We start from the raw sequence: 16,413 nt of genomic DNA, 5'->3' as shown, positions 1-16,413 counted from the left end.
TGTGAAAAGTATAGTTTTGTTAGTTATTTTTTAATTAATAATAATGCAAAAAATACGTTTTTTTTACTCTCTTTTTTGATTTTTGTGACTCAAAAAGGCAATGAAAACGGCCACTTAGCTAAAAAATATGTTACATAAATCATTTAACTACATTATTAAGCTATCTGTTGCTTTTTGAATTTCTACGATCGGATAATAAATGAGCAAACTACGACCACATACCTGTAGGCGGGGAGTACCGCTTGACACGCGTTCCCATACATTCGGCGTCTACCAAATTACACCTCGCGCAAAATTCGTTTCAAGCAGATATACCTCTAATCTTATTCATCGTAACCTATCAATATTGATATCATTTGAAAGCACAATTAAAGTACTTTAAAAAACAATGTCAATCATTTTTTTAAAATCAATAATCGCCAGTCTGTGGTGGTTACAAAGGAAAAAAGTGGGTATGCAATTTGACTGGTTTCCTAGGTTTGATACCCTAGACGAGTTTAAAAGGGGAGGTAAAGGTGACATATGGGTTTTTCTCTGGCCTAAAAGCTACACAGAGGGTCAGGGGAGAAAAAACTAGGGTTTAAGTTTAGTTTTAAGTTATTTTTTCCTTTATTTGTTGATTTTATTGTGTTAAATTTTTTTGTAATTTTATCAAGGATACACGTTGGTTTCTTTTGCTAAAAGTTGACTTTTTTATGAGAAATGTTATAAATTTTATGGCTTTTTCCGATAGAGACTAAAATTAACTTTCAAATAAGGCCACATAGTCATACTTTTACTTATATAATATTAAGGGTATGACTATGTATCAGTAGGCCACATAGTCATACTTTTACTTATATAATATTAAGGGTATGACTAGTGATGGGCGGTGGAAACATTCCCGTTACCAGTAAGTTTCCATTTGGGAACATTACTAGTAAGTTCCCAATGTTACCAGTAACATTCCCAAAAGACGGTAACATACGAAATTGATGATGTATTGAATTAAAATTCGTTGTAAACGTTATTGTCTCAGTGCACCATGTTATGTATATCTAACTATACATATAACAATTGTCCTGACTGACTGACTGACCGACTGACTGATTCATCATCGCAGAGCCGAAACTGTCAAAGCTAGAACGTTGAAATATGCACACTGGGTTGCAATTAAAAAGTGTACTAAGAGATGTAGAAAGATTTTGAAAAATTCCACCTTTAAGAATGTTAAAAAGAGAAGACAATCTGTATGCCAAAATAAATATTTTAAGTTTATTATTATTCCGAATTCATACATAAATATCGGGAAATTAATCCACGCGAATGAAGTCTTGGGGAACAGCTAGTATACTACACGTGTAGATATACATCTTTCTCTTTCATACTCAACGTTTATTTTCTCTTTCGCTCAAGCCTCTTATCGCAATTGTTACCTGGCATGGATCCCTTGGCATGGGGTTAGTTTTATCTAAAACACGGCTTTGAGTGAACGTATTAATTGTGATAACAAGTGGAGTACAGAACTGAATATGTTACAATGAAGCCGAAAAGTCCAGTGTATAGTTATTTTACTGAAAATACTATAAACAATAAAAAAAGTTACACTTGTAACTTTTGCAGTGTTGTGTACAACTATAGAAATGCTACAAAGTTTGCGGTTCATATTATAAAATGTAAAAAGAGCCCCCAAGACGTAAAGGACAGTTTTAAGCAAAATGACAAAAACTCATCAACATTATGTGAAGCTCAAGTATTAAGCGACAGTGACCATAGCCGTGCCTATACATCACAAGATACAACAAATGTCAGACCAGCATTGATGGATAAAGACGAGCAGGTAAATATATTTTCAGCTTAATATAAATTGTATTGTAAAACTGACTTTGGTAGACGACTAAAAGAAGTTGATAATAATAATTGTATTATATAATTTAAATAAACAAAGTAGGTACCTACTAATTAATAAATAAGTTAAAAACACAACGTAGTATAAAAAAATACCCGACTGTTTCACTGTTTACCTATAATTGGGTATGACCTGTTTGAAAACGTGGTGATTATTTTTTCCGCGTGTACCTTTTTTAAGTAAACGTGATTCAATTCGTCATTTGAAGATATAACATAATAACAAAATAATATAATAGCAATTGTTATATCTTTTAAACTTATTGTTTCAGATGAATATACACAAAGCTGTTGCAAGAGCAATGTATGTAACTGGCACACCTTTCTCTCAATTCGAGCACCCGCTATGGAAAGAAGCTTTTCATATGATGAACCCTTTATACGGTATGCCTTCAAGAAAGAGATTGGCTACATCTCTATTAGATGAAGAATATTCAGACGTTCAAAGCGAAATAGTGAGCAAAATCAATCAAGCCAGTATTATTCACTTGGCTATTGATGGATGGTCTAACCTAAGAAAAGAATCCATCCTAAATGTGATTCTCTATGCTCCGAAACCATACTTCTACAAATTTATAGAAACAAAGGAACAAAGACATACGGCCGAATATCTGTGTGAAGAAGTCACAAATATAATCGAAGAGTTTCATCCGTCAAAGTTTGTTGCAGTTGTTACGGACAATGCGGCAAACATGGTCAGATTTGGGAAGCTCTTGCACGACAAATATGAACAAACTCTATGGACAGGATGTTTGGCTCATACCCTGCATTTGTTTGTTGGGGACTCATTAAAAGTCATGAAAATACGTCGCATTTTTGCATTTACAGTGAGAGTAATAAAAACAATTACACGATCACATATCCTTGGAGCTGAATTCCGAAGACTCGCGGAGGAAAAAAGCGTCAATTCGAGTCTTCAGTTACCAGTTAAAACCAGATGGGGCAGTTATTTAGCATGTCTTCAAAGCTTTATCAAATCAAAAATTGTTGTGCAAAATATGGTAATAAATGAATCTACAACATCACTAAGACAATACAAAAATAAAATTTTAAACGAAGACACATGGACAGAGCTCCGTAACCTTGAAAGGTTTTTAGACCCCATTGTCCAATGGATATACATTCTAGAAGGGGATTATTTTGCAGTACATCTAGTGTACAAGGCATTTAAAGAATTAGATGCATTGCTTAACAATTACCAAACAACAAATCTTCTTGAAAATAATTTAGCAGACCTCAAAGCGAAATTTGAAGAAAGAAAGGCAAATGCTCTGAAACCCATCCATTTTGCAGCGACAATACTAGACCCAAAGAATCAAGGATCACAATTAACAGATCAAGAAAACGTTGATGGATGCGAAATCATATTTAATCTTGGGAATGAATCAACTGATATTTTAATGGAATTATCGGACTACAAGACACACAAAAGCATCTGGGCAAAGGATTTTGTGTGGAAAATGGCAGCTACTACAGAGCCAGTCACATGGTGGGAAACATTATTCTCCAATACAGTGTTAGGTAAAACAGCTGTCAAAATACTAACCATGCCTGCCACCTCTGCAGCGGTAGAGCGGTCTTTCTCTACATTTTCAAATATTCATACGAAACGAAGGAATCGGTTGAAGACAAACAGAGCGGGAAAATTAACTTATATATCTCACAACTGGAAGTTATCTCATCAATCAGAATCACAAAAACCTTTTGATCGGAGTACAATTGTCAACGAGGATATGCATGATACGGATTCGTCCAACTCTGAAGATGAATTTTCGGACGTTGAAGATATGGAAGATGGCACCTCAGATTCAATTTCATCAAACAGTATTTTTTCTACAGATTGTACAGATTGAATTTGAATTGATTAAAATTTTTAACAAGAATGAATGTTAAAGATTTCATTGTTGGAGATTATAGTAAATTTTAATATATTATACCTGTTATGTGAATTTTTACTAGTTGATTTGTGTGCCTGAAGCTGAGTCTTTGTTGGATAACTTATTGCAAATAAGCTAATTGTATCTACTTAACTGATTTCATTTTTAAACTATATGGTCATGCTTAATATTTAAATTAAGATGATTTATATGTGAAACAACATTTAAATATACATACTAAAATTATACACAATGTTGATTGTTATATTTTTCAAATTAAAGTAAGCTAACTGCATGTACTTAATTTCATATAAAAATGATAATACATACTGATTTCATTTTAAAGTACTGACATACTTAATATTTAATTTATAATTATTTACACATATGTGAAACATCATTTAAACGTTACAAAAACTGTGATCATTATTATATACATAATGTTGATTGTTATATTTTCAAAATTAAAGTAAGCTTATTGCATGTACTTAATATAAACATTTATAATAAGTACTGATTTTATTTTAAAATATTGACGTACTTAATTTTTTATTTAAGGTTATTTATATGTGAAACAACATTCAAATATACGTAAAACTGTGATCATTATTATATTATACATAATGTTGATTGTTATATTTTCATAATTAAACTGATTTTTACACATATTTTCTTTTATTTTACATAATTATTGATCTTCGTTTCCAGATAAATAGTATTGATCCCAGTAACTTTGGAAAGTTTCCTGGTAATATTGGGAATGTTACCGGTAACATTGAGAATGTTACCAGTAACATTGGGAATTTACTCTCTTAGAGAACCCTGGACTGTTTTATTGTTGTAAAGAATAGCATTATTATTGAGTTAACTATTTGACACGAAAATAAATATACAATACTAATTATTTTTTGAAAGTTACTCAATGTTACCGCTCGGGGGTAACATTACTAGTAACATTACCGGGAATGTTCCCATTGTTAGTAAGTTACTGGTAACGACCCATCACTAGGTATGACTATGTATCAGTATGACTATGTGGCCTTATTTGAAAGTTAATTTTAGTCTCTATCGGAAAATGCCATGAAATTCATAACATTTCTCATAAAAAAGGGAATTTTCAGCAAAAGAAACCAATGTGTATCCTTGATAAAATTACAAAAAAATTAAACACAATAAAATCAACAAATAAAAGAAAAAATAACTTAAAACTAAACTTAAACCCTAGTTTTTTTCTCCCCTGACCCTCTGTATAGCTTTTAGGCCAGAGAACAACCCATATGTCACCTTTACCTCCCCTTTTAAACTCGTCTAGGGTATCAAACCTAGGAAACCAGTCAAATTGCATACCCACTTTTTTCCTTTGTAACCACCACAGACTGGCGATTATTGATTTTATGAAAATGATTGACATTGTTTCTTAAAGTACTTTAATTGTACTTTCAAATGATACCAATATTGATAGGTTACGATGAATAAGATTAGAGGTATATCTGCTTGAAACGAATTTTGCGCGAGGTGTAATTTGGTAGACGCCGAATGTATGGGAACGCGTGTCAAGCGGTACTCCCCGCCTACAGGTATGTGGTTGTAGTTTGCTTATTTATTATCCGATCGTAGAAATTTAAAAAGCAACAGATAGCTTAATAATGTAGTTAAATGATTTATATAACATATTTTTTAGCTAAGTGGCCGTTTTCATTGCCTTTTTGAGTCACAAAAATCAAAAAAGAGAGTAAAAAAAAAGTATTTTTTGCATTATTATTAATTAAAAAATAACTAACAAAACTATACTCTTCACATATAATAAATCTTAATCAGCATGTTATACGCTTTCAATCGACACCTCATTTTTCAAAATTGGATAAGGGGTTCTAGACAAATTGGCAAAAAATTGAAACCCGGGACCGCGATCTTTGTGACGTCATAGTTAACCCCCCCACAGTCTGAGAAAGTGACAAGTCATTATTTCGTACTCAGTAAAGTCTACCGATCACAACGATACCACTTGTCAGCAGTATACTCTCCAGTCACATCAACTTCAAAACTAGACGACTTTTTTCAATTCCGCCGCCTTACTACAAGATTTGTGGTTATTTAATAAATAATTAAGTAAAATATCGCCGGAGGTAGCGTTCCGTTACTTCCGATCCGATACTAGATCGTTGGTTTCGTATAGGCGGAAAGAAAAACGTATCGGAATGGAAGTCTAAAGCGATGTGGTTTTAATGTGATGTTTTAGTTTAATTTGATTGCAGGAAATAAAAGAAAAACGTATGGGATTCAAACTAACTCATCTAAAAATGCTAATCAATCACGGATTACACACTCCGGTTGCTTTAGTAATTATGCGCGATATGGTTTGGAGGTCTTAGGTACCCACGTTCAAGTGTGGACGAGACCTTAGCTTTCATCCGTTACCCATAGAGTCAGATCCGTTACTGTCCCATGTTTTAAATAGTTTTATTCGCAAAAATTAAATACAATTTGTTATTAAACTACGTTTCCGTTATTTTATATTGAAATAGTTACATTTATACTATTGATTACAAGTGATGGCACCCTATAAACATGTAAAACAGTATAGTAATCTTAAAAATTCTCCTCTATTTTGTACTGAAAGTAACGGAACGGATATATATATGGGTTTAAAAAAATAGTAGTCGGCATTTATGTGAAAATGAAAGTGTGATTTCTTCATTTGTACTTTTAGAATGAATAATAAACATATTGTAAAATTCCCTAACCTTTTATATTTGCATTATCTGCGAATAAAGTTGGTTGCGGATCGGAACACTCGCTTCTCCTCAACTCAACAAAAACATATTTTCTTCATTAATTACTTAAAAATCAAGTGAATCTTCTATATTTTATATAAATTTATTTAATAAAGAATCTATAAAAACAGCTTTTAATAACTTTCTATCGGTTTCAATTTCATATCAACTTTTTTCGGGGTGGACAACTTTGAATAAAATGGCCCGCCTACCCCTTCATGGGATACAGGCGTGATTGTATGTTATGTTATGCTAGAGAAAACAGACTTGTTTGACAGAGTTTATACTGTGACACTTACCCGCCATCGCAAATCTCGTCGAAAGCGAGCATGACAGCGTCCAAATTGTCGAGCAGTACGCGCCTCTCGACGTTTCGACGCAACAGGATGCTGACGGATTCGTAAAGCGCGTTCAAAACTGATAGGAGGATCAGCTGGAATGGGAAATTGTAGAAATTAGTAATTGCATATAGGATAGCAATCAAGGTATTATTGTACACCGTGTTTTTATTGTTTTCTGTTAAATTCGACACACAGTTAGGCTCATCACCAGGAACCACCCTGTATATCGCTTTTCGTTAAATTGGAAAAATTTTTTTTTTCCTTTCCATACATAATAGATGGATTAATAAGTATGAGAGGACCTTAATCATAACATTAACGTCAGTGTCAAGTGTCTGACGGCACATGTCAAAACAAATACCCTTTTGTCTTGTTGCGACGCGCACAGTATTATAATAAACTATTGTAAAAATCAGTGCAATGTATTTATTATGTATTTTGATTCTTTTTAACCCCCGACGCAAAAACGAAGGGGTGTTATAAGTTTGACGTGTCTGTCTGTTTGTCTGTGTGTGTGTCTGTCTATGGCATCGTAGCTCCCGAACTGATGAACCGATTTTGATTAAGTTTCTTTGTCTGAAAGCTGAGTTAGTCGGGAGTGTTCTTAGCCATGTTTCATGAAAATCGGTCCACTATGTCGCGGTCGGGGGTTTTTTCAAAATTTTTATTTTGTGGTTAGGTTATTTGTAACTTATTTCTTTTGTGTATTGTGACAAGCAATAAACGGATATCTATATAACATAAGGATTATAAGGAAGTGGTAAGGGATGCCACACGTGTTCAGTAATTAATGTTTTTGTAATAATTTGATAACCGTTACGCTAGTTTCTTAGAAATTAATTGTATTTGACCTAAAGAACCTTCCCTTAAGCTTAACGGAATTCAATAAAAACAGGGTGTATAGTCGCGGATAAATTGCCAATAATACCCATATATAAACGAATTTATTGCTTAACGTTGTAATTCCATATTTTTAGCACTTAGTCCGCAAATATATTTGTCGGATCGTGGGTGCATTCCACCAGAATCTTGTCCGGACCTTCAATGAAATACCATATATTTTTTTTAAATTATATACACGTATAGGCTTACACTCGACTACAAACTAGCCAAAGGCAAAGACGTGGCCTACGATGGAGTGAGCTCGCCCAGAAGATGCCTGTTCACAAAACTCATTTAAACATCATAGAATATATTCCGCCTGTTATTTTGAGCAAACTGCACAGCTACACAGTTATTTTGAGCAGCTGCTAAGCTACAGTCTTTGGCTCACCGGCGGAAAGTCGCCAGTCTGTCGGTGTTTTACAGGTTGTACTTCGGGGAATGTGCTCAAGAGCTACACGAGCTTATTCCACCGTCCCCATTCTACCATCGGACTCTTAGTCGCACGGCCGGTTTCCATCCTTACTTGGTAGATATTCCGCGAATTCGCGCGAAGCGCTTTGCTTCTTCTTTTCTTATGCGCACTGCCAAGGAGTGGAATTCCTTGCCGGCGGCTATATTTCCGAGCTCATATAACCCGGCAACCTTCAAATCAAGAGTGAACAGGCATCTTCTGGGCGAGCTCACTACATGGTAGGCCACGTCTTTGCCTTTGGCTAGTCTGTGGTCAAGAGTAAGCCCATTTATAATAATAAAAAAAGTGTGTTTCTGATCTATGCTTTCTGAAAAGCGACTGGGAAATATTAACATATTAAGTTAGTAATAATGAAATAAATAGTAGCGTAGGGATGTGACGACTCCATCGCCCACTGGTGTTACCAGTGCAATCAGTCAACGCAGGGCAGCTTGTGGCGAGCTGTTGGGGAACAGCGACCCCACGTACCCGAGTGCTCCTGGGGAGTTCTGCTACTTGTAAGGCAGGTGGGTGGGACAGTACTCTCTACCTCTGGCTTGCCTTGGCTGGCCGTCCAGAGTGGAGTCGTTAGGGCTACATGCCCCAGGGGTGGAAGTGAAAATTTGCATAAGACGCGAGTTGGTGCAGTGGCTTAATGGCCACTGGGCAGAAAGCGGTGTACACCTCTCGACACCCTTGAGTTCTCACACCAGTGTTGCCCTTGAACCATATTGGATGTCGTATCTTGTGGGCAGGCGTCCGGTTTTTTATCCCATAGCCCAGTATTTAGTCCACCACTTTCATCCAATAGCCCAGTTCATTTTAGATTCCATTAACTCTCAAATAGTCCTTACACCCTGGCGGGTGCTGCCTCTGCGTGTGTCCCATGATAGGTACGGGCAAGGGCAACATACGCACGGTGTACCCCTTACATTTCATTAAAGTGTCAAAAGGGCCTCTACGCGTTGGCTTTGGCCCCGCGCCCAAAGGTCCGCAACACCATTGTTACGTGATGGGAAAAACATGAAATATAACCACAAAATTAAAATTTTGAAAAAACCCCCGACTGCGACATAGTTGACCAATTTTCATGAAACATGGCTAAGAACACTCCCGACTAACTCAGCTTTCAGACAAAAAAAAAAACTAAATCTAAATCGGTTTATCCGTTCGGGAGCTACGATGCCACAGACAGACACACACACACACAGACAGACAAACAGACAGACAGACATGTCAAACTTATAACACCCCTCCGTTTTTTGCGTCGTGGGTTAAAAATAGTAATTACCTCGTTTTCATGTGAGCTGCCCATGACATAGAAGAAGAGATCTACATTACTCTTGTAGACGCAGGTCAGCCCTTCCAGCATTATGATTTCAGCGTTTGCCCTGGAACATTGACAGTATAAATTTTAAAAAGGGCTCCGACATTGTTTTTCCAAAACTATTGAAGCAGAAATTGGTTAAATTGTGGCGTAGGCGAGAGGCTGGCAACCTGTCACTGCAATGTCACAGTTTCGTTTTCTTTCAACCCCTTATTTGCCAAGAGTGGCACTGAAGCTTTAGTAGTTTCATGTGCTCTGCCTACCCCTTTATGGGATACAGGCGTGATTGTATGTATGTATTGAAGCAGAATCGGCTGTAGCCATCGTTGTCACTGAACATCCATACGCATGTTCATACTAAATAGCGATTTTTGATCAACGAAAGTCATTTCCGCGTAGATACTTTTGGTGAGACCACCACAAGACCAGTACAAGCTCTTTTTAGATTGGGGCTAGGTTGATCTGTGTAAGGTGTCCCCCATTATTAAAAAAACTTATACACGGTGTTCGTGAGCAATACGTATATTAAAAAAAAGTTTAACATAAACATTAAATGTCATCCTCATCCTCCTTTCGTCATCCCAGCATTTGCCACGGCTCTTGGGAGCTTGGGGTCCGCTTTGACAACTAATCCCAAGATTTGGCGTAGGCTCTAGTTTTACGAAAGCGACTGCCATCTGACCTTCCAACCCGAAGGGTAACTAGGCTTTATTGGAATTAGTCTGGTTTCCTCACGATGTTTTCCTTCACCGAAAAGCGACTGGCAATTATCAAATGATATTTCGGGGCGAACCGGGGTTCAAAACCGCGACCTCCGGAACGAAAGTCGCACGTACTTACCACTAGGCTACCAGCGCTAAATGTCATATACTTACAAAAAAAGTGACCAAGGCCTCCAAGTGTTCCAAGCTTCAGCATGTGGATGCCTTGGTCACCTTTTATTTGTATAATATATGACATTTATTTAATGTTTATAACATAATAGTAGTGTGACTACTTAAGAATAGGTACAAATTAAAATACTTTCTATGTTGTTGTTGTAGTCCTAAGGCACCCCAGAAATAAAATAAATAAATAATATATATTATAGGACATTCTTACACAGATTGACTGAGCCCCACGGTAAGCTCAAGAACGACCGGTCTGACGCAGTCGGTAGTGACCCTGCCTGCTACGACGCCGCGGTCCCGGGTTCGAATCCCGGTAAGGGCATTTATTTGTGTGATGAGCACAGATATTTGTTCCTGAGTCATGGATGTTTTCTATGTATATAAGTATTTATATATTATATATCGTTGTCTGAGTACCCACAACACAAGCCTTCTTGAGCTTATCATGGGCCTCAGTCAATCTGTGTAAGAATGTCCTATAATATTTATTTATTTTATTTATTTATTTATTATTGCTAGTCATAATACTAACTAGAAAAGGGTGAAATGATTCCATTTTACCTGTGTGTCTTGTTAAATAAGTTCTTCTCGAAAGCCTTCTGCTCCTTGGCCGTTGGCAGTATGTTCTTGTCGTAGTACTTGGCGAGTATTCTGTTGCCCTCATTGTCCAAGATACACATGCCCTTCACGATGTACAGCGTAGGTTCCTGAAATGTATGTATATTGGAATTATTACATATGTTCCTACTAGTAGTAATACCAAAGAGGATCGAGTATTATAGAGTTACTGTCAAAGTAAAATGTCACAGTGCATAGACTGCCATCTCTCGACAAAAGGTTAAAACTTTTGAACCTCAGTTTTCACAATTTGGTTCATATTCTTAGCTTGATATGTGTTAAAGTGTCAAATATTAATATTAGCGCCATCTAGCTGAGCGTTCCCCAAAGGTGTATCGCCATATAGGTCACGGTAACTTTTTCTGTATGGTTTTGAGGTACCTGAGCCGCATAAGAAAATTTTGGATTTTGTTTCTTAAACTACATTATTTTTACTTTTTTACAACATTATTGTATTTGTATTTCAACGCATTTTTAACTCCCTTTTGGTAGTTCCTTAGAATATTGAAATAGGATGTCATTAATTAAAATTAAAATTAAAATACCCTTTCTTACTGAGTTTTAAATTAAGTTTGAATTATCATTGTTGGCATTAAAGTTAAGTTTCGTATTTTGTTTTTGGTTTTATATCTGTTCTTTAGTTTTTATATTAAGTCTCGTAACTCAGTTTGCCTCCTGGCAAAGGCCTCCTCTAAATCCCTCCAGTGTGTCCTGTCCATGGTTGCTCTTCTCCAGAATGGTCCCGCTGTTAGTTTTATTTCATCTTCCCATCTACAGAGCTGTGGGCCTTTCTTACAGCTGTATCCTCTGGGGTACCAGTTAGTGATCTCTTTACTCCATTTTCCTTCTTTCGAGCGCATCATATGACCTCTCCATTTCCATTTTAGTTGGTCTATTCTCTGCAGGATATCTGTCAGTTTGGTCTTCTCTCTTATGTCGATATTTCGTACTCTGTCGCTTCTTCTGAGTCCCAAAATGCTCCTCTCCATCGCACGCTGGCATGACGCGAGTTTTGCTCTATGTACTTCTGTGAGGGCCCATATTTCACATCCATACGTTAAGCATGGGAGGATACAGGTGTTAAATACCTTACGTTTAATTGTCATGCTAAAGTCTTTGTTCTTCATGATATACTTTAGGGACCAATATTTTTTCCAACCACTTGTAATTCTTTTCTCAACCTCCTTTGACATATGGTCATCAAATGAAATAATTTGGCCCAGATATACATACTCCTGCACATATTCCAACGGTTTGCTGTTGACAATTATGCTTACATGTTCCTTATTAGTTAGGAGTTTAGTTTTGCTACTATTCATTACAAGACCAACCTTACTACTTTCTTGACATAGTTCTCTGACCATCTGTTCCAGTATTATGGATGATTCTTCCATCAAAACTAAATCGTCAGCAAATCTAAGATGACTGGAGGATGTCATTATTCGATGGATTACAAAACAATTTACGCTATTTGTTTTGCTTATTCCGTAAATATTTGGCAATGTATATTTCTAATGGGGTGACAACGCGCATGTGACACTCTTTGAGTTGCAGGCATCCATAGGTTACGGTGACCGCTTTCCATCAGGCAGACCGTATGCTTGTTTGCCACCGACATAGTATTTAAAAAAAAAATGCCAATGAACTATTCGGCCGAATATGAACATTAAAAATCTTGCCAAATATGCCAAATACCGAATATTTACCGAATATTCGACCCATCTCTAGTTTTAACCATTTCTCAACCAAATTGGGGAAATATTGCTAAAGGCCGAAACTGACGGGCATTTGTGAGGAAAGTTATGAAACTGAGTGAAAAGTGGTTTTTTTATCAGGATCATAGCAGATGGAAGTCCGTGATTTTGACCTAGCCGTCTAGGAAAAGGTGTGATGTATATATTTCTTGCAAATATTGATTTACATCCCATTGCAAGGACAGGTATTACAAACCACTAAGCTCCAACCGAGACTATGGCTCGCCAAGACTAGTCAGGCGAGACTTCATACAACTTAGTTTGACGCCAAGAATCTCGATCAGACCTTACAAACCACCTTGGCAAATGCCAAGAAAGCAATTTTGTATGTAACAATATTTCGTCACTGATGATTATCGGGATGAGTTTGTAGTAGGTAGGTATATTGACGACCGGTCTGGCGCAGTCGGTAGTGACCTTGCCTGCTACGCCGCGGTCCCGGGTTCGAATCCCGGTAAGGGCATTAATTTCTGTGATGAGCACAGATATTTGTTCCTGAGTCATGGATGTTTTCTATGTATATAAGTATTTATATATTATATATACCGTTGTCTGAGTACCTGCAACACAAGCCTTCTTGAGCTTACCGTGGGACTCAGTCAATCTGTATAACAATGTCCTATAATATTTATTTATTTTATATTTATTTATTTATATTCTTGAGCTTTACAGATTTGATTGAAGTAGGAGACAAAGTAAATAAAGAACATTTTTGAGGAAGCATTTGGAGCCTCAATCTATAATGATAGTACTGAAAGATTAAGTATAGAGATAAATTGAAAGTCATAAAGCAAAGTACCAGAATGAAACTAAGTAAAAATAGAATTAAACCCGATGTCAACTAAAATCTAGCGTAGGAGTGCATATTAAAGAACCTAATTCAAACCTATTTAATTTAGGTTTATCTAACGAGATATTGGTCAGAGTGAAGCTAAAGAGTGACTGTTTCAAACAGTTTTTGTTAGAACTATATGTGAATACGGAAACCTCAATAATTGCAACAAAACATGCTGAAATTACACCGACAATGTAGCGGTCGATATAACACATATTATGAAGTTTTAATGGCAGAAACAAGTGTAATACTTACAAACAAGGATCCCTCCATGGTTGTATGAACCATACTTTGGTTATATTTACGCTAAAAACAAGTTTTTTGCAGAAAAAACAAATTCAAATATATTTACACGCGTTGACGTGTAGATTCAGTTTTGACGTTTGACGTGTCGGTGGTATTGCCAGACTAATATTTTAAAACTCCATAATAAGGAAAATATCAAATAAATAAAATAAAATGCTCACTATGATTTTAAATATTCAAAAACATAATTATTATATGCTTAAAATAAAAATGAGACACTAATTTTCAACTTTAGGTAATTTTGTTCCTGAAGCTGCCATCTAGCGGATGCTCATCGAACTATTTGGTTTATTAAAGGCTGATTTTCTTGAACAATGAACGCTAGCTAGCGCTTGAGAAATTCTCTTTAGATCACGTAGATGGCGTTATTTTCAACTAGCAATTATTAATTAGGTCTGCGCGACCATAAAAAATTGCCTGCTTGGTAACAATAATTTGTCCATTTGCATGCGCTACAAGCTACCAGTAGGGATAATGTTGCACTAGAAAGGGACAAGGCGATTGGACCCTGAACAGCTAAGGTGCAGTGAGGTAATTTCGAAAGTCACATAAAAATCACCATTATTTCCACCACAAAATCAAAATTCGTCTTTCGGAATTGAGGCCGTGAGTTCAAGTCACACCCAAGGCAGCAATTTTCCACTTTTAAATTTATTCTAAGTCTAATGCAAGAGCTATTTAATTATTTTATTATTTGTTCCATGGCATAGTTGTGATGACCGTGTTTCAGCTTTTTCTTTAACCTCATTTCGTAATTTTAACAGATTGATTAAACTTCCTGTCAATTTTAACGGTTTTCAACATGGCGACCAAAATAGAGCTTTGATGTCGCCGCGTCGAATTACAAAAGCTTCCTTTTGATCTCATTGGTTCAAATTGCTACTTTTTAAACTATGTTGTAAACGAGCATACGACTTGTTCGATGGTAAGCAGCCACCATAGACTATTGACGTCTACTATTTTTGAAATTGAAATTGTTTATTAATTCAGGTCTACCGATATTTTTGTTAGTAATAAATTTAGTTTAAAACTCGGTTATTATAGATTAGGCACATACAATTTTACACTAGAATACAATAGAAGTATTCTTCTTTGTCCTACCCTTTTCCCATTATTTGGGGTCGGGTCTCCTCACTCGTCTGCGCCAGGATACTCTGTCCTGGATTGTCTTTTCAGGCAAATGGGCTTCCTTGAGGTCTCTTTGTATTTTTGACCACCAGGTTAGTGGCGGGCGGCCTCCACCTCTTTTCCGCTCAGGCAAACCTAGTGCAATCTGAACCACATGGTCCTCACTGCGTCTTTTGATATGTCCGTACCACCTGAGACGGTTCTCGGTGAGTTTCTGGGCGATTGGTGCGACTTTAAAGCTGCCTCTTATATATTCGTTGCGCACTTTATCGAGCCGAGTCACACCTCCCGCCCATCTCAACATCTTCATCTCATTGACGTGGACCTTATGTTCGTGGATTTTCTTGACTGTCCAGCATTCGGATCCGTACAATAGGGCTGGGCGAACTGCAGTTTTGTACACTTTGCCCTTCACCCTTACGGGCATACGATGATCACACAGTACTCCTGTCAGCGTTCTCCATTTTTGCCACGCGACACTTATGCGATGTGTGACGTCGTCATCCACGTTTGCATCTGGTGTTAGCATGGAGCCCAGATATTTGAACTTCCTCACTGTTGGTATGGGTGTTGTACCGATGTGTATTGTGTCTTGCTTTGTGTTATATACACTAATACAATAGAAGTATTATATCGTCCTATTACTGCAAATACCTCCTATGTGACTTTTTGTCATAATGCCTTTTTTTATACCATTAGAAATGTTTTTTCAATATCTACAAACTGATCCGACACATGTTTTGATATGACCTCGCATTCAAAAGATAGCTAAACCATAACGTAACATATTGGTAGTTTCTTGGCATTCTTAACAGGCAAAATCCGATATGTGTATGTTAATACGTTAATTAATGTTTTCGCCTCCAGGTAAAAAGTTCAACTGGCACATAGCGTTTTTTTGCATCACAATTTTATGAAATATTAACTAATTTATTTTCAGAGAAAACATTCTACATACACATATTGGTTTCTTGCTGTAGAATTTCTATTAAGTTATGTTTTTTTACGCCCGGTAAAATATGCCAAACGTTTTTAGCATATTTTTCCAGAACTTCTTTGAATTCATTAACAACAATATCTTACTGCCACAACATTATACCGCGCCCTAATAGGTTTTACCTGTATAGGTTTGATCCGACAACTCAAAACTCTACAGGAAGAACCAACTAAGCGTGCTCGCGAGCTTCGCGCCGTAGCTAACTTCACTCAGTTGCTGCTCACGCGCCGATAAGACAATTTGTTGTTATTATGTTTTGTTGTTCGATAAACAGTTTAAAAGCCTATTTTATTGTCTGTTTATGATAAAAATGAATTCAAGAAGCAGGAGGCTCGTTAGACTG

General features: G+C 36.5%; 2 protein-coding genes across 2 annotated transcripts in view; one reads left to right on the top strand and one right to left on the bottom strand.

Moving 5' to 3' along the window:
• Positions 1–14,024, bottom strand: part of LOC125238809 (coatomer subunit zeta-1) — a 30,762-nt gene extending 16,738 nt beyond the window's left edge. The window contains exons 1-4 of the mRNA XM_048146253.1: positions 13,895–14,024; positions 10,994–11,139; positions 9,507–9,606; positions 6,838–6,971 (exon numbers count right to left, since the gene is read on the bottom strand). Coding sequence (XP_048002210.1) covers positions 6,838–6,971; positions 9,507–9,606; positions 10,994–11,139; positions 13,895–13,927 — 413 coding nt within the window. The 5' untranslated portion in view covers positions 13,928–14,024. The remainder of the gene's footprint in view (positions 1–6,837; positions 6,972–9,506; positions 9,607–10,993; positions 11,140–13,894) is intronic.
• Positions 863–4,118, top strand: LOC125238808. Its single transcript, XM_048146251.1, has 2 exons — positions 863–1,819; positions 2,160–4,118. The coding sequence occupies exons 1-2, from the start codon at positions 1,520–1,522 to the stop codon at positions 3,738–3,740; spliced, it is 1,881 nt and encodes a 626-aa protein (XP_048002208.1). The 5' UTR covers positions 863–1,519; the 3' UTR covers positions 3,741–4,118.
• Positions 14,025–16,413: the final 2,389 nt, after the last annotated feature.

This window comes from Leguminivora glycinivorella, chromosome 24 (genome assembly GCF_023078275.1).
Source record: "Leguminivora glycinivorella isolate SPB_JAAS2020 chromosome 24, LegGlyc_1.1, whole genome shotgun sequence".
NCBI classification, from domain to species: domain Eukaryota; kingdom Metazoa; phylum Arthropoda; class Insecta; order Lepidoptera; family Tortricidae; genus Leguminivora; species Leguminivora glycinivorella.
The sequence above is the reverse complement of the archived record's forward strand: the minus strand, read 5'-3'. Positions and strand labels throughout refer to the sequence as shown.

Bases quoted from the DNA above. Each gene is read 5' to 3' on its own strand.
- LOC125238808 (XM_048146251.1), top strand. From the start codon at position 1,520: ATGAAGCCGAAAAGTCCAGTGTATAGTTATTTTACTGAAAATACTATA. The intron at 1,820-2,159 runs GTAAATATATTT...TTATTGTTTCAG, and splicing joins TGATGGATAAAGACGAGCAG to ATGAATATACACAAAGCTGT.